The 18,915-nt window shown below is 41.3% G+C and overlaps 1 protein-coding gene across 1 annotated transcript in view; it reads right to left on the bottom strand.

Moving 5' to 3' along the window:
- Positions 1-1,996: 1,996 nt before the first annotated feature.
- CPXM2 (carboxypeptidase X, M14 family member 2) overlaps positions 1,997-18,915 on the bottom strand; it is a 67,250-nt gene continuing 50,331 nt past the window's right edge. Inside the window, exons 7-13 of the mRNA XM_023929996.2 lie at positions 17,093-17,216; positions 15,991-16,187; positions 14,976-15,155; positions 13,521-13,818; positions 10,012-10,151; positions 9,243-9,342; positions 1,997-4,758 (exon numbers count right to left, since the gene is read on the bottom strand). Of these exons, the coding sequence (XP_023785764.2) occupies positions 4,508-4,758; positions 9,243-9,342; positions 10,012-10,151; positions 13,521-13,818; positions 14,976-15,155; positions 15,991-16,187; positions 17,093-17,216 (1,290 nt within the window). The 3' untranslated portion in view covers positions 1,997-4,507. The remainder of the gene's footprint in view (positions 4,759-9,242; positions 9,343-10,011; positions 10,152-13,520; positions 13,819-14,975; positions 15,156-15,990; positions 16,188-17,092; positions 17,217-18,915) is intronic.

Genomic DNA, 18,915 nt, shown 5'->3' with positions numbered 1-18,915 from the left:
TAAACCTGGAATATTACAGAGATATCAGAAGAAAACACTAAAACTTCTGGATGTTAATCACCTGAAGCCAAAAGGATTCACAACTTTTTTTTTAAGGACTGGAAAGAGCCCAAAACCCTTGTTTGTCTCTATGATAACACAAAGCAGCATAAGCAAAAGTGGTCCTAAAAGTATCCATGAAATCAAGTGTAAAAATCACTGATTCTTTCTCCACATGTGCTGCAGTAGGAGAGGAAAAAACTTTGAAATTTGTGTTCTTGGTGAGTGTGGAGCAGCAGCAGAGCTTCCCTGAGCTCAGGTGTGCACAGAGCTCTTTGTGCTGCAGCAGGAGGTGATGCCACCACAATTTATATAATTTGTCCCTGCTTTTACACTTCCCCCTCAGGCTTAGGGCTGCTGCCCAAATTCACCCAGAGCCTGGTTACAAAATAAAAGGTTAAAAAGCTCCAAACTTGGGCTTTTTCAGACCCACAGCAAACGTATCTCCTGGCAGTTTTTAAAGGTTAACTGGTGGAAGGCATTGGTGTGAAACCACTTGTATTCTGTTTCAAGTTTGTCTCTGTTTTGGTGTTTCTCATAAAGGTCAACCACCTGCCACAGCCTGATAAAAGAGACAAGGGAATCTGGCTGGATCACTGTCACTCACTGCTGAAATCCACACTTTGGGGAGATGTCCCAAATTCTGTGAAAATAATGAGCTGAAGTCAGAGGAAAAAACCCACAGCTATACACGGATAAGAGAAGGGAAAGTAGATGGTGACAGAAGCTGAAAATATGTGACAGGCTTAAAATAGCCAGTGAAAAGATGTATTTCCTAACCAGCATAGACAATTATTTCACTCACATTCATTTTCATCAGTGTTTTACCCAGAAAAGCTCAACCTCCTGGTAAAAGCTGTACTCAGATATTCCAAAAACTCTTCTGCTGCCAGTAAATTAAACTTGGATTAGAGATTACCTAATGACACTACATTTATACCAATGTGTGTAAGCAGATATTGTTTCTGTACATTCCCAACCTGATTCACCCATCCCTGGCAGTGCCCAAGGCGAGTTTGGATGGAGCTTGGAGGAGCCTGGGATAATGGAAGGTGTCCCTGCCCATGGCAGGGGATAGAATAAGATGGATTTTAAAATCCTTCCAACCCAAAGCAGTGTGGGATTTGCAGCTACTGAAAGCTGTCTTTAAGAGGTTACTCCACTTGTAATCATCAAATTGGATGAGATAAACTCAGATGATAATTAAACCAATAAAAATGAGCAGCTGGATAACCTGACAGGGATAGTTAAGGAGAGGCCAGGCAGCTCCCACTGCGTTTTCTGATTGTCAGGGCTCTGCATGGGAGCAGATGACTGATGGTTGATATTATCAAGCAGAGTGGAGCATCTCCTGCTTTAACCTTTCATTTGTTTCACCTTTCCTGTGTGGGTGAGGTTGTGCAGCTGAATTTCTTATTACTTGGAAGGGATTGTACTTTTCTCTTTTATATCAGGGATGATGGAGATTTAGCAAAGTTCCCACATAAGAGAACTGCTATAAGCTGTTCAAATGGATCTGTAATTACAAAAGGGCTGAATCCACCCTCCAGTTTTATTTCTTGGCATCTCTGCAGGGTTGTCTGTTTTCCTACAACACTAAAAGGAAAAGAGATTTAAAGCATAAACTTTTTTAAAAAAAATTACCTGTTCTAAAGAGGTGGGAAAGGCAGATAAATAGAAAACATTGGTATCCAGATTTACTGGTTTGTGGTTTGGATGTGTCTGAAGGTTAAATAATGGTGCTGTGTATTTGAAAGGAAGGGAACATTTTAACTCCCAGGTGCATAACTACAGCAGCAAATAGGGCACACATCAGTGTGATACCATTACATCCAGGGCAGGCATAAACATCTCAGAGCGAGATATTCACATATCTGATATTTCTGGTAAAGTTCCTTGGAGCCTGAGTGCTTTTCAGTGCTGGACAATCAGAAAATAATTGCACAGACAAATCCACTTGACAGCTATTAGGACATTTATTTAGGAATGCCTGGACTAAAATGGAGTAAGGTCACCTGCATTAGTCCCAGTTCTGCTGTAAGCACTAGTGACAGCCAGGAAAGAACACCAAAGCCACTGTCCCCAGCACCTGAGGCCTTCAGCAATCCAGTCTCAGCTAACAGATGTCCAAGAATTCCCCATCAAATCCATTTCTTGTCATCAAATTAAAAATAATTTCTCATAGGAAGAACCTCAGTTCTGAGAACAAAGCACAGGAACCTCGAGGTTTGTAAAGTTAAACTCTCACAGCATTATCTCAGGGTAGAGAGACCTCACCTGCCAGGACCAAAGCACTGGTTTCCACCTTTAATCCCATTTAAATGTGACTATTTTGTTCCTCTGTTGCCAGTGCATTCCAACCACCTTGTAAGATACCTTTGTGGGACTCCAGAGAGAATCCACCCAAAAAACTCCATTCATAACCCAAAAAATCTTGTGTGCTCTCGATCTATCATGATGGCAATAAAATCTACATACATCAGTGAACAATTCAAATTTAACTGCAAACAAACTGTCTGCTGTCATTACTCCATATTCCAAAATTATTTCACTTTGTTACCTGCACAAAGACATCATTAATCTCTTCTCACCTCTCAAGAAAATTATCCCTTCTTGACAAACTGCAGTCAGATTTGCTACACAAAAATATGTGCTGTACAGGATGCTGTAAGGGTGGTAAAGAGGCTTTATTAGTAAAATATAATTCCACATGATAGAATATTTGGATGAGTTGTTTACTTCTATTACTTAATTGAAATGATACTGACTTGGAGTTGTTCCATAATTCAGTCACAAAGATTTAAAAGTGCACTCTTCTCTTTTATTGGAGCCTTTGCTGTTATTTAATGGTATCTGCAGAACAAGCAGGGGCTGAAATTGCCTAAGAAATTTAAGAATATGATTATTGATTATGCAAGGGCTCATGATTATATTTTTCATTCTGCAGTCTTTTACCTTTTATGCATTTCCTACATTCCTTGACAATAAAAAAATAATTAATACAGATGGCACCTGGTATTTTTATAGTAACTTTTCTACTCATTCTTTATTTTTACTCAGTTTCAATGATATTTTGCTGAATGTCTTTTCCAAGAATCCTATCAAACTGGCAAAAACTGTAAAAAGCAATCAAAATGTTTAAAACAGAATTGTATTTGGAAGAGTATGCTGCAGTCTGCTACCAAGCATGTTAAGAAATGTTTATTTAGCCACAGACTGGCTAAAATCATGAAGCTGACCCTGTTTTTTTAGGTGTAATTTAGGTCAGAATATCAAAGCTAATGGAGAAAAGTTGTATTTTTAGCACTTTTCCCAGTGTTGATTCTCTCCTAGATGTGCTCTGTGTATTTCCTGAACCTCAATCCTGTCCTGCTGTACAATTTCATTACTCAAAAGCCACCACTAAAGCACAAATCCTGCTCCCAAAGAGGCACAAGGCCAGAAAAGCAGCAGCAAGATGAGCAGCCTGCAGAGGAACCCAGAACTGTGCATGTCACGGGAGACAGCGGCATGAGATGTGCAGGAGCACAAAAGGCACTTCAAGTCACGCCAAAAATGAAGAAAATAGATGGTATCAGTGGATTTGTGAATTAAGCACCTCCCAGTGAGTGACTAAGCCTCTTCTCTCATACTGGCTGTATCCTCAGGAAAAGCTTTGTTCTGGTCCTTCTCCCACATCAGGGGGGAGCTGCCACGCCACAGTGCTCCTCATCCCAAAACCTTCTTGCCAGGTTTAGTTCATGGAGTAAAATTGCAGCCTTAAAAATCCAGAGGAGAAAACACTCCTGGCATTAAACTCTGGCAGCACAAATCATCCTTAAATCTAAACAACCCAAGCAGGAAAGCAAAAGTGGGTTATTCACTGCAGGCTTTTTTCCTGGAATAGAGTGCTTATCAAAAGGGGAATTTTCAGGGAAAGAGAGAAATTTTGACAAAAGTTTCAATCACAATCAATTAAACAGAAGTTTTCACCTCTCAGCTTTTCCTCCCATACGAGAATAAAGCATAAAGAGTGTCAAAACTTTTTTTGAGTTGCAAAAATATACCGATTTTATACTTTAGATACATTTTTCAACTTTTCATTCAGAACACTTCTCATTTATAAGTATCTCGTTTTTTGTTGTTTTTGGTTTTAATCCTTTCTCTTCAATTTTTAAAGATTGACAAAGGATTAAATAACCCAACAAGCAAAACATTTCATTCCAGCTCAACTCAAAACACCTTCCTCCATTCCCCGTCTCTCCCCTTAACCGAGGGCTCCTTTTGGTCAGACTTGAACTTCATTTCCGATTTTTCTTTTTCCCACCAAAAATGAGGAACCCCCCCACCCCACCCCACCCCACCCCAGCATCCATCCAGCTCCACTAACAGAAAGGCCTCTTGCAGAGAAAAATGCATGAAGAGATGGGCTATGGAACTCTCACTACGACTACAGCCAGGCTGAGAGAAGCGGAGCTGGGGCCGAGCTCTACCGCCGCTGCCACCGCCGCGCCCGCTGCCGCAGCCGGCGCGCCGCCAGGCTGAGGGGCTGCTTCCCAAACTTCCTCATGATCTCCTTGATCCTGGCCAGGTTGGTCTTGGAGATGGTGAAGTCGCACTGGGTGGCCCCCATGTCGTAGCCCACCTCGCAGGTCTTGGTGGCGCCGGTGTAGCCCTCGGCCTTGACGCCCACCACGTACTCGCCCGGGTTGAGGAGGCGCCAGTAATCCCCGTCGGCTCCTGGTGGGGAGAAAGATGGTTTTCAGGATTTTGGTGCTTTCTCCTTGAGGAAAGTGGTGTTTGTAAAGCCACGGGATCGCTGAGGTTGGGAAACATCTCTAAGATCCTCAAGTCCAACCATCAGCCATCTCCATCGTGTTCACCACCAAACCGTGTCCTCACGCGCCACATCCACAGATTTTTTTTGGACTCTTCCAAAGACAGGGACTCCACCACATCCCTGGGCAGCCTGCTCCAGTTCTTGAAAACCCTTCACCATGAAGAAATTTATCCTCACATCACATCAGAACCTTTCCTGGGTTCATTAAATGAGGACACAGAATCACACGGGGTAAGCTGATTGGGAAGGGGCCCTCAAGGAGCATCGAGTCCAGCTCCCAGCCCTGCATCGTCCCCAGGAGAATCCTTGGCCATGGTAAGATGACACCACAGGTAGGACCCTCCATCCTCACACCAGGAGGGTGTCCAAGCCACCACAAGTACCCCTCCTCATCCTGCCAACCCTAGAGAAAAACACACCTCAATCATATTTTCCAAATGATGAAAAAAGGCTCCAATCCAGCTGTAGATTTTTGGCAGATGGAAAGGCCTGAGGCAAAATCTGGTGATTTCTGTGGGGTAGAAAAGACTTTTCCCAAACTAATCCTAACTGAGGGATCCAGAGGAGCCCCAGTGAAATATCCACATCACACAAACCTGACCAGACTGTCAGGACACAGATTTTAGTGGTATTTATTAGGAAGAGTGTGTGAATACATAATATCAACTCACTTTGGGGTGTAAGTAAATATTCCCTTCTGTAAAGCCTTACATTGGTGTTTATTACACCGATTTTCCTACAAAGTAAATTCACCAGGATGTTTAACCACCTGGTTAAATGTAAATGCACAAACCAAACTCCTGTAATCAACTAAACTACTCATGAAAGTGTATTTTAACACCTCATTGAATCAGAAGTTTTTGGTTTCTTCTTTTTCCCCATGAATGGTCTCAGATATACCCATTCTTTGTACCCATATGTGCATCAGGATCGTTTTAGGCTTCTTTTAAATACGATTTTAACCACCAAGTATTCTTAGCTGTGAGTTGAAAAAGGGGAAAAACTATTACCTAAAATTAGTTTTGCACTCTGTCCTGGAGAAACTGCCTGTGAATGAAAATACATATTCAAATATGCAATTCCATGTAAAAATAGAAATGGAACATCTCCTGCATGAGGAGGGGTTGGGGTTTTTCAGCACTGATGAGACCTGACAGCCTTACTAACACCAGCCTTGGCTCACTGGCAGTGCAGAGCGTAGCAAAAACTGAAGATGATTTGCATAAAAATATTATATCTGGGGAAGGATCAAGCTGGTCAGCCTCTGTTTAAATGAAAGAGCGTTTAAATTTAGGGTTTGGTAAAATAATAAATGTGCTTGCAAGCAGCGTTAACAAATGGCAATGTTGACTGTGCCCTGATAGTGCAGCCTCTGTGTGCCAGAACTGTACCTGATCAGGTCCATTCTTACAGCCCAATACAATCAGGGGTTTTTAAAATCAATTTGACAACATTTGGGGTGATAATAAAGTCCAAATTTTCTGTTTCTCATGAGTTGGGTGTTTTTTGGAAAGGCTCCAAGAGAGGCTCTTTATTCAGTTCTCCCTCACCACTGGGTCTGTTGGAAGCTGAACAAAAGGCCAAACCATAAATCTGCCCAAATTCCTCCTATTTATCCCCAAGGGCTCGTTTTTAGCTGTAAATGCTCTGGCAACACCACAGGGCAGGCAAAGAGCTCTGCATCCCCCTGTGTGATCACATCCCTGCTCTTAGCCCCAGGACTGCAAACCTGACCCACATTTTCCTGACACATTTAACAGTCAGTTCATCACAACCCCACACAGGGCCAGGAATAAACCTACACATTCACACCCCACTGGGAATTTATTGCAAAGCTGGGTATTAAGCCTTCAGCAGGATGCACTTTCCCTCCTTTCCATTTACCAGCAAGCAGACAGGAGTATTTCTGTCAGCTGTCAGTGCCCAGAATTTAATACCAGGCTAAAGGGTTGGGGTTTTTTTTCACAATCAGATTAAATCCAGTAGGTAAAAAAATAAATAAAAATATAAGTTTCAGAACAGATGGCAAAAAGAAACACAATTAAAAACACAGATAAATTTAGTAAATAATAGGTTTGCTGAAATAATAGGTTCCAGTGGGAGCAGGCTGGAGGCAGACTGCATCCACATCCACCTACTGGGGCTGGGAAAAATTGCCATGTCTGCTTAGATAAAATAACAATGCATTAAAGGACAAAGATAGCAGTGCTATAAATTTAATATGTCAGATTGCTCCATAAATTCTACAATTAAGAGAAATGTCCTTTGAGCCTGATGGGACAGACCTTAGTTGCAATTAAGTAATTGTAAAAAGCAATTTTTCCATTTAAATATACAAAGCTGCACTGATTTAAATACATTATAAAAATCTTTCTAATGCTTTTTTACCAACAAAAGACTCTCCAGGAAACCTGGCCATAGTGCTGCACACCCAACTTAATTTTCCTGTGTGGACCAGGCAGCCAGGAGTGAGGCAGGACAGTTGCAATACCAGAGTTATGCTTAGCTTAGATTAATTAAATAAATATTTGATATATAAAAATATTTAATATAATAAATATTACTAAATGCTACTTCAAAATCCTTGGGGTTTGGTATGTAAGGTATGCTGAAATCACAGCACACTTACCAAAATATTTTTTAAAATTTCTCTGGGCATGTGGTGAAATTAAATTAATTATGCTTTGGTTCAAAAACCCCACAGAAACATCAGCACTGGAAGTCTGGCTGTGACACAGGAGTGTTTCACCAGGAAGAAACTGCACATTTGTCCATCAATATTTACTTTGTCATTTCCCAAATCACGAGAAGCAACCCCCAAAACTGCCTTGGCACCACGGGAGTGGGGGAAAGGTGCGTTTGTTCACCCAGCAGAACTCTCTTTCCAGAGGTTTTCTCAGAGAGTCCAGCCCATATCTGACTGTAACGACACAGAATCACTCAGACTTAATCAATAGTTACATCTGCATGGAGGGAAAATGGAATAATTTCCCACAAAGCTCTTGCTCTTGGAATCAATGCCTTCAATCAGCCCATTAACGGTGCGAGCCGAACGCCAGCATCCCGCTCGCTCCATCAGGGACACGGCATCCAGCAGAAACCCAAACCAATGTGCTTTTATTTCAGTCCACAGGAGGAAGCAAAGGAATTTTCTCAAACCTTTAAATGTTATTAGAGGGCTTTTACAGGCAACTTTTGTCTGGCTCTACAGGGCAGCTGACCACGTTAATGTAGGAGTGGAACAGCAGAGCTCAGCTCACTTGAAACAAAACTTATGTGAATAGAGATGGTGGCTGTAATTCTTCCCCTGCTTGGCCTATTTTTACATCAAGGCAACTCAGAGGTTTAAATAGACACATTTTTCATTTTAAAAGGTATAAATGAAAGAAGACTGCTGACAATTTGCCTTCTCTCTCTAGAGTTATACATGTCATTTTAGCTTTTTGGCTCCAGCATAAATCCTCTCATTTCAGGGACTAATGAGACGTGTATTGTTATCTGGATAATATGAAACAAGATAGAACTTTTATGTTCCCATATCCACAGTGATTCCAGAGTGTGAGCTTAAATGTCTCATTAAAAAGAAAAATTAAAGGGAATAAAATAAGTACTTTTATTTTTACTAACAAGTGCAGATGGCCTTGAGCCATAGAGGCTCAGCAATAATTCAAGATGCAAATAGCTGCAAGGTTCCCTGAGTGTTACAAGGTGGATTTTGGGATCTTGCACATTTATTCAAGCTTATTTTTTTTCACATGACAATCCAGAGTACAGAGAGCTGGAGATTAATCACATATTGCATTAACTCAGAGCGATACATTAATTTTGTTAACAGAGTAATGCAACCCACACTTTATGGCAGACTTTCAGAACTGCCAAGGCTTCCAAGAGGAGAAAAACCAGCTGATTACTTTAATTCCCACTGTCATTTCCCAGTGGTCCCATTTTGAAATATTTAAGGCAGAATCATTATTGCCTAATTAAGTATCTGTCATTCAATGCTTTCTTTTACAGTGGAGACACAGCAGCAGTGAAATTAATCATAAACTAAGTTAGACATTCCAAAATTCATTACTGGCTCAGATCACCTCTTGTGGCAAACATTAAAGATTTGGAAATCACAAAGCTCTATGATATTCCATGGCCTGAAATCAGTTTATGTGTCCAAATCTGCCACTCTGTACCCCAATGGCAAAGCACATGGAAGCGGCAGCAAATGAAGAACACAGAACACCAGTAAAGAGATAAAAATATATAAAATTAACATTCAAAAAACCTGTGGGTGTGGTACTTAGGAACACGGTTCAGTGGGTTTGTTTTTAAACCACAATTCTGTTCTTTTGCACTGATGTTTTGCATTTTTATTGGTTTTGGTTTTTTTTACCTGTGCGAATGTCATGGTTAACACCTTCCACTGAAATAACAGCATTTGGGATTCCCTTTCCATGCACATCCTTCACAATCCCTTTGATGCCACGATGGACCTGTGAAGAGAAGCAAAAAAGCAAGTAAATATTGCACAGAAATGAACAGTAGTATTCCTAGGAACTTACAATGAATCATTATTTCCATAAGTGAATTACAGTGTTATTCTATATATAGTTTTATATATATATATATATGTATATTATATTTATATATTATTTATATACATAGATATTTAAATATATATGGTTTATATTTTTATACTATATATATTCTATACTTATACTATATATATTCTATATATATACACACTATTTTCTATATGTATATATATACTATATATATTCTATCGTTTTATACTATATATATTCTACTTTATGGCTCACAACATTGTGGAATATATATTAACCCTGTAACAGCCCTTCAGGCATTAACTTGTGCATCAGTTTGTGAGTTTTGTTAGGATTCCTGAGGCATCAAATTCAAGATATAGATAAAAAGAAGAGATGAAACAACAGACACAATATTGGGGTCTTTTTTTTTTTTTTTTCCTAGCAAGCTCAGCACCCACATCAGATTTTCAGAAGCTTCATTATTTTATTCCCTGAAGTCAAACCAGCCTGGCTGAAGTGTTATGTCTATCAAAAATCCCAATAATCAGTTATTCAAGGAAGACAGTAGGAACTTTAATCTCTCAGTCTGGAAGGAGCTGCACTGCTGGTGAATACCTGTTCCATAAAAACAATCAGGGACTCGCGGTTGTTTTCCCACTCCTCTGGCAGCTCGCTCTCATGGGGATATTTGTCACAGCCAACGTAGATGGAGAGCTCAAAGCAGTTGGTGTGCAGGTAGCTGAAGTCATTGATGCCTGTCAGTAGTGGGGAAAAAGGTTACAACTTTATATCCTTTTGAATCTATTGGTCAGCACTGAGTTTTTATGGAAATTAATGTAACTTCTATAAACACAAGTTGGGTTTGCATCCTGCTGGCTTAGCTGGCAGAATTGGAAGGGTAAAGTGTTTTTAGAAATGCCAAATGTTCTGTAACAAAGCACCAGAGTGCTCGAGGCCAGGTTGGACAGCGCTTGGAGCAACCTGGGATAGTGAAAAGTTGTTCCAAGCAGGGGCTGGAACTCAAAGGGCTTTAAGGTCCCTTCCAACCCAAACCCTTCTGGGATTCTGTTGAAGGAGAAGATGAGGACACAACCAGGAGGAGAAAGGTCTCTCCCCACAACAAGAATTTGTGTTTTGCTCTTAAGAAAGCACTAAGCATCCCTAATCCTGGACACTGTCCGTGGAGCAGCTCTCCCTGATGAGTGCCCTGGGTGGAAATGGAACTGTGTTGTGTGGCAGGGAGGTGCAGCTGTTCACCCAAGCGATGGAGCCCTGAATGCCAGGACACAGAGCTGTGTGCTCACAGGGGTTGTTATGTAAAAGTGATTTATCAGAGCAGTTGGTGAAATAGTTCCTCAGTCTGTTTTCCTCCCTGAGTAATCTGATAGAAGAGCCAGGAAAATCAAGCTATTAACAATTATTTTATGTTACATGTGGTGTCTGTGGTTTTGAAGACATGGTGGGATCTCTTTTCTCCCTATCAGGGTGTTGCAGAGGACTGGGATACTCTGCAATAGGGATTCCCATCAGAAGAATGTCCTAATCAAGCCCCAGGAAACTCAGTGCCTCCAGTCTCTGAGGAGCTGCAGTTTAATTCTGCTTTACAGAGACCACTGTAACCTTTGCAAAGGTCTGGAGCACTAAGCAGGACTGTCTTTACATGCAGAGCTCCAACATTTCCATTCTCCAGGTTTCTCTCCTAATTCTCACCGTCGTTTTCCCTGCTTTTTAGTTCTCCACTCTCACAGATAATGAGATACAGAACATGAGCACTAGAGGAAGAAATGCTGTGAGCTTCATTTCTTGTTCTACCTGCTCTTCTAATAAGAAAGTATTTTAAAATATGTTTGTTAATGATTAATTGTTATGTTTTAAATGGCAAAGATTAGCAGGAGTTGCATTCACCGAGTGCTTCTGACCAAGAAGAGTTAAACCAAAATCTCTGTTCCCATCCAATCACCACAGAGCAGTAGTCAAGTATTTAATGAGCCCTCAGTGCCTTCTGGAAGCAGAGCAGGAGGATTATATAATACAGATGTTAAACTTTTCACTTTTGTTGAAGGGGAAAACCTAAACATCAGCCAGTGGCATATGCTACTCTGCATAAATGTGCTTCCCCTCCACTTGAGAAACAGCCACAATTATTTTCCCCTCACATACTGTATAACATCCTGATTAATCTGCTGTGAAATGTTTTGCCATACACAGTAATTGCTCAGTTTTAATACATGTATTTAAGAAAATGGCTTTGCGTTGCCAAGAGCAACTCTTTCCCAGTGCCTGAACATGCAAACCCAGCCTCAAAAACACAGGAAATAAAATTAAATCAATCTCTGTTTTGCCTCTGTGCAGTTCACCCAGTGCAGAAACTTTATATGTAAAATTGCTGAAGAACTTGCATTCACTGCAGTAAAATAACGTGCAGGAAATGTCACGGCTGGGTTTTAAAGGCACGAGAGGTGTTGGATATCTGTGGTGCCCATGCTTCTCTAGGGACTGAAATTCAATTGGAAAAATCCCACCTAAATTTTCCCAGTGAGAAGTTTCTGGGCAGGACCACTGCAAGGAAGCAGGTGGATGAGGAGAGGGGGGACAGGCAGTTTCAAAACGTGGCATAATGAGGAGATGGCACCACACAAAAGGATGGGTGGGAGAGCTCCTGCAAGCACTTTGTTGGAGGTCTTACCATAATGTGACAGTGCAAGACATAAATCATAATTAAAACATCATCAAGAAATGAAACAAATCAGATTAAACAAACCAAGATGTTATTGATCCTAAGAAGTCAGGGTGATATTCAGCATTTATATTATCCATCTTTACTTAACAGAACTCAGTGTGACAGGTGTTAGTGACAAGGCCAATGCCATCTTTTCTGGATCAGTTCATAATGATGTTTCTTGTAGCACTTAGGAAAATTAAACTCATAAATTAAATAATTAAGTGGTCAAGTTAGCTTTCAGAGAATGCTTTAGAAATGCACGGGAATGTACTGTCAGACCTAAGAGTTCAAAGTTTCCCCCCAAATTCACCCAACACTTTTTAACCTCCTGAGAAAATACCTGAAAAGCTAATTCTCGACTGCAGCCTTTAAAGGCTGGCCAGCACCAACTCCACACAGACCAACATAAAAGCCACGTCCAAAATCCCAAAATATTTATGCAGTGGAAGTACCTGTGAGTTCCAAACAGGAGCCAGACTCAGCTAAACCTGGTTTTCAGAGACACTGGCCTGCAGCTGTTTGCCATTCGTGCTGTTCCTGTTGTCAGCCCACTGGTGGCAGACGCCTGTCTCATTTCCTAATTTCAGGGAATACGTTGTTTGACTGATGCACTTAGGAAAAACACAAAGGCTTTGAGCAGAACTGTGATGAATCAGCAGTGTCTGATTCCCAGCCTGCTCTGAGTGCACACCCAGAGAGGCAAACGTGCCTAATGCTGTTAAAAATGAGTTTCTAATTGGGCTTTCCTGGAAATCGAGGTTTTGGCCACGCCACAGGCCATGGCTTCCCCTCTGTGCTCCTTAACAGGGTGACAGGCTTGGGTGTGTGGAGATTGATCCAGGCTGGGATTTATCCTGGCAGCAGGAATGCCTGTGGAGCCCATGCAAAACTCAAGTGTAAGGACATCCAGGTGTTTTAGAAATAGCATGGTAGCAGGCAAACAGTAGCTTTTTATGGCATTTCATTACAATTCTGAGTGAATGTGAGTGGCGGCTGATCTGAGGCTGAGTTCAATCAGCAGGAGGCTGAAACCAGGATTTCCTTATCTCAGAGCCACCGGGGTCTCTCTGTGAACCTGGTATTTCAGCTCTGACGCTGGCTGTGGCACTTGGCAGCACTTTCCTTCTTGTCACCTTGTGTGTGGGTTTGGGCTGGCTCGGTTCCTTCCTGACAAACTCTGCTGAGTGCACAGACTTCTCAAAGCTAATGTTGTGCATGTGCATTTTTGGAGAACTTGGTTGTAAAAGAAGCAGTCAGCAGGTATTAACAGCAGTAATGACATCTGGAAATATTCCCCTTAGAGCACACGTTTTACCACCTCCTGCTGCTGCAGCGCACACCAGGCAGTGACGGCTTTACCCTAATTAGCAAGACAACACTAATTGGAGTTTCTACCACTTACTTCCAGCCACGGTGTGCCACGAGGCTCCGTTCACAGTGCCATCCTCCTTCTGGAAGTCCTCAGTGTGGCAGGCTCTCCTCCTGGCATCCGTCATCAGCCGGTGCGTGGAGGCGTAGGAATAGGCCAGCCAGCGGAACACGTGGTCGTCGGGGGTGGGTGTGTAATCCTGGGTTTTCCACATGGATCTCACCATGTCGTAGGGATAGGCCACCACCAGCTCTCCCCCCTGCAAGTTGCCACCCAGCACAAAAGGGATTTTTTCCATCCAGGCGATGATGGCCCGCGTCTCCACCGCCACCTGGGAGAAAGAGTAACAGCAGCTCGGATTCAGGCTGGAGATCTGGAAATGCTGTTCCCTGAGGGGTTCCTGAGCATCAGGAGCCAGCAGAAGGCATGCTGGCAAGGAGAAGACCTTCTTTAAATTATGGTGCTTGTCAGCCACCCTTGGGAGGTCACAGACGTCCCTTAAGACCTAACAAAACCTTCACGTTCCTTCAGTAATTTATGGAATAGGAATATCTACGTCAAGTGAGGCCAAGAGCAGGAACTGACAGAGGTGTCAGGTGGTGACATTGCTGCCCCTCTTTTTGTGTCCAAAATGAGGGATGTTAAACACAGAAATAATGGCCAGAAATTAAAACACAGGAAGTTTCACCTCAACATTAGGATGAATTTTTCCATCAGGGTGGCAGAGGAGGGAGGGAAGCCATGGAGCCCCCCTCTCTGGAAAGATTCCAAACCCACCTGGATGTGTTCCAGTGTCACCTGCTCCAGGTGACCCTGCCTTGGCAGGGGCTTGGACTGTAGGAGGCCTCTTTAAACTGTGACTATTCCATGACTGTGTGATTCTAAAGTACTAAAAACTGCCACTTGTGAAGCCTGTGAAGCTGCTATTAATAGCTGCCATTATATTTAAAATGTCAGGCCAAAATAAGTTAAATTTCTGGCACTACAATCCAATAAACGACTTTAACATAAGCCCCACACTGGGTTTGCACGTGCCTGATCTGTTGCTGTGTTGTTTGAGATGAGAATATATTTCAAGTAAGAGCAAGCAGAAAAATCCCAGGACAAATCTGTGAGTGAGTTTTTTTAAAGATCTGTGCCACAAAACTTGGGAAAAGCCTGATCCACATGGCTGAGCTTATGCTGTGCTTCTCCTTGTCTACCTTGCTGTGTAAAAGTTGGGTACTGAGTCCTCCAGGTCCTTGCAAATGCTGAGGGAAAAGAAAATCCTCCAGGAAATAGTTCCTTCCTCAAGACCTGCCTCTAAAACCTGTGGTGGGGATGGTCCTTTTGCAGTGAATTTTTATTTCCACTGATATAAAAAGGGAATTATTGACTTAGATCAAAGGTGTGGGACTTCACTCCCAGGTTATTCAGTTCTTGAGAAACGTAAATCTCCCTCTCTCAGCACATCCCAGCCTTTGTGTCCCCTCTCCTGGCCTTACTCACAGTGGCATTTTCGGACAGGTACCAGTCAGGGATTGGGATGTGATGGTTTGGAACTTTTCTTTTACTCTTCTTCTGATCTTCTGACTCCCAGAGCAGCGAGTTTAAGTCAGGGAAGTTATTGTTGATGTCAATGCCGTCCTGAGTCCATCGTCCTAAAGACCAGCCCCCCAATTCTGAACCCTTAGATTGGAATAAAATGAAAGAAAAAGAAAGAAAACAAAAATTAATGTTCATTCAGAATACAACAACATGTGAGCCCCCTGCAGAATGTTTGGGAATGTGCCAGAGGTAATTCTATACAGAGAAAGTAAAGATTAATTATTTATTAACTGAATTAAATAATTGGTGCTTTTTAAAAAAAAATTTTGTATTAAATCTTGAATGAGGTGAAGGAAAATCCATGAAAATTTACTTGAGGTTATCCAAAATATACCTCTTGATGGAGACAGCACACATTCCCTTCCCTTGACTATGATTCTGACTTTCCTGTTCTGTTCTGCCTTCTGCAGACTGCTCTAGAAGATTTTCCAGTGCATTTGACCAGCCCCTACAATTTTTCCTGGTTGTCTGTCTTCACCCAGACTGAATTATTACAACACCCAACAGACTGTGCTCTCCTTAAAGGCACACTATTAAATTTCAGCTGCGGTGGAATGCAAATTTTCACGTGCTGGGCTTGGTTTCTCGTGAGAAACAGACTGCATGGATTTTCTGTTTTCCATAATGGTGTTCCCGTGGCTCTGAGCACCTGAGGATGGTTTGTTCTGGCAGTCTCTGTGACCCTCCTTTCCATGTACATTCCCCTGTTAGCCAACATCACATCCAATACTGATCCTTTCAGCTTTTTCCCAAGATGGTTTGTGTTTACTCTGACTCACCCATCTTTTTAGGAAAATTAAATTTAAATTTCCATTGTAAAACGTGACCCATGAAGAAAATAATGACAAGAGGAGCATTTTTGGTTCATCTACCGGAAAGGGAAAGAATTCCTTGATGTGTTCATGACCCTAATTACCGCTTTATAGGCCTTGTCATATCCGTCAGGGTTCACTGAGGGCAGCAGGTGGATCCTCGTGCCCTGGATGAGGTGCACGATGCGTGGGTTCCCAGCCAGGTATTCCTGGCACATGAACTGCATCAGCAGAAGGATCAGCTCTCGTCCAAGCACCTCATTCCCGTGAGCTCCTGCAATGTAGTGGAATTCTGGCTCCCCTGTGGGAAAAAGCACGGAGCAGAGTTGTAGTCAGAGCAGCAAATCGAATCAAATCAAACAGCATCGATGTCCATCAGCAGCGTTTCACTTAAGGAGTGTTGGGGAAATGTCTCAGCTGCACAGATGAGAGGTGAAAAGTGTCACTTTGGAGAAATAAATTGCTTTCTGTTACTATTTTATAACAGGCTTATGTATTAGTGATACCTAAAGCCACTGTGTAAAACCTCTAAAACCCATTTTTGATTAAACGTATCTTTAATTATACTCACAACTTCAGCATGTTAGAGGTAGATTTTGGCAATTTTGAAGGTCTAAAAGTCACACGAAAAATACTCTGCTAGAAGAGAACTTTCCTAACAACCAATCTAAACACAACATCTGGGTATTCATGGATATAGCAAAGCACAAAATTCCTCTATTCCAACAGTCCCAGGCACTACTACAGTGAGAAGGACCAAAGACTGAATGACTTTCTGTGCTGAAGAGTTATATCATGGTAGGAAATTGAACACCAGACCTCAAAATTATTTGGAGATTTGACCTGTCCCTGCTTGCAATGCATTCACCCCACATAAAAAAAGTAAATTTCTATCCATAGCTACACCAATCCAACGGCTAAAATCCACCCCCCAGTATTAAAATTCACTTTTATTTTATTACTGTGAAGAATGCTCATTAAAGAATTCGATCCCACATTCAAAATGTCCTCTATCTGTGCTCACCCTCCTCTTCCCAATTTAGAAATACAGCTCTGAGGTTCCTCCCACATACATTTGAAACCTTTGCTGCCATGAAGATAATTCCATCAGTGATAATTAGTGCAGATACAGAGAAAGAGGAGAGGGGGGGGAAAGCCAAATCCCAACACCCCTTCAACAGATTTAGGTAAGATTAAAATCCTAACCAACTTCGTGTTCTCCTGGGTTGTCAGAAATCTCAACAGCGTACAGCTTCAGCCCTTGGTTGCTTTTTCCAATATTGTAAATTCTTGTGATATTTGGGCACATTTTATTCACAGTTTTCATCAACTGCCAACAAAAAGAAAAAAAGAGGAAAAAAAAAAAAAGAACATATTTAGACAATGCAGCATCGAAATAGATCCACTATAAATTGGTTCATTTTAAATTGGTTGTAGCACAAACTCTTCATTTGCTTCTCTGATTACTTCTTAGCTGTAAAAGCTTTATGTTTAGCTCATGAATTTATATCTCTGCTATCTCATTTTTAAAGCATCATGCCATGGAGAGTAATTAAAATAATGGAGAGTAATTAAAACAACCACACTCTCTGAGGTACTATAGGTAAGGGACTTGAGGTGACCCAGGGTGCCAGTGCACAGAAATGCATTTATTTTTCAGGTTGCCACATTTTCCCCAATAAAAATATTAATGTTTTCACTCTGCCAGAGAGAGATATTGCATTAAAAGCAGTTCTATTTTAGCTAAAGGCTAAAACCTTACTGCATAAATGATGTTACTGACTCAGACCTGTGTTTACTAATTTCTTTCCTCACACCTTCTTCAAGTTGAAGGAAACTGAGCTGGCTGATGTTTCCCTGCATCCATGCAGCTCCACGAGCTGAGAAATAGGAGATGTGAGCCTCTGAAACCCAGCAGAGAAATTTCTGACTCTGAAACTTCTGACTCTGAAACTTCCACGTGCAGAAGCTTTCCCGACGTGCCTGGCTTGTATCTCACAGGATAGCAGGAACATCAATTTGGAAAAGTGGTTGAAAGTATGGAAATGCTCATTAATAGTGAGAAAAATGCCCAGAACCAAGTTCAAAGTATATCCCATTCAGTGGAAATATTTGTATTGGCCTCAGTAAACTCCCCATCATCTCTTTAATTGCAAACGTGATTATTTTCAGAGTCAAAGAACTTTTCCTGCATTAGAGCCTTTGTAGTAACATTTACTGTGACTCTTTTGGTGACATGTAATGCAATGGAGTTAATGGAAATACCATGCTGAAAATGAACTTATTTCATTTTTGATCTTCTCATGTCCCACAAATGGGAAAATATTTCACCTATGATCTGGGTTTGTTGTCTCAAAGACAAGGTTGTACTCAAATATCCACATCAAACATGTAACAGGTTCCTGTACCACATGAATATATACAAAAATATACACAGAAATGAACACCTAATAAATATTTTGGGCTGTAAAACAATCCTGCACACAAGATACATCGAGTGTTCCCACTGATTGGAAGAAGAATATTGAATGCTCTTTTACAAGGAGAAATCTGGAGCTGTAAATTTCTTCTTCCTAAACAGAGAATTCTATTAAAATATCCCTCCCTCTCACAAATACTTGACTTTTTGCAATGTAATGTAAAGCTTCCAAAACATGGCCCAGAGAACCATCTCCTCCTCCTTCAGTGGTGATAATAAATCACTTCAAAAAAACCATTTTTTAAGATGTTTGGTGGTGAGGTAGCTATGAAAAGTGACAATAATGTATATTTTGGGGGTTGGGGATGTTTTTGGTTGTTGTTTTTGCTGCTTGTTTGTTTGTTTTTAATAAAATATTGACTCTGGCAGTTATTATTCCATTTTGCACTGAAATTTTGAGAATAGTTTTGGGACTATAACACTTGTTGCAATGCAACCCACAATATTCTGCCCACCAGCAATTAAAATCCAATCAGCTCTAAAAAAGTTAACTATTTTGACACAGAAGAAAACAGAAATTGGGAGAGCACACAGTTCACTATTCTCAACC

The sequence above is a fragment of the Cyanistes caeruleus genome, chromosome 8, assembly GCF_971803275.1.
Source record: "Cyanistes caeruleus chromosome 8, bCyaCae1.hap1.1, whole genome shotgun sequence".
Lineage (NCBI taxonomy): Eukaryota > Metazoa > Chordata > Aves > Passeriformes > Paridae > Cyanistes > Cyanistes caeruleus.
This window is presented reverse-complemented; position numbering and strand designations above follow the sequence as displayed.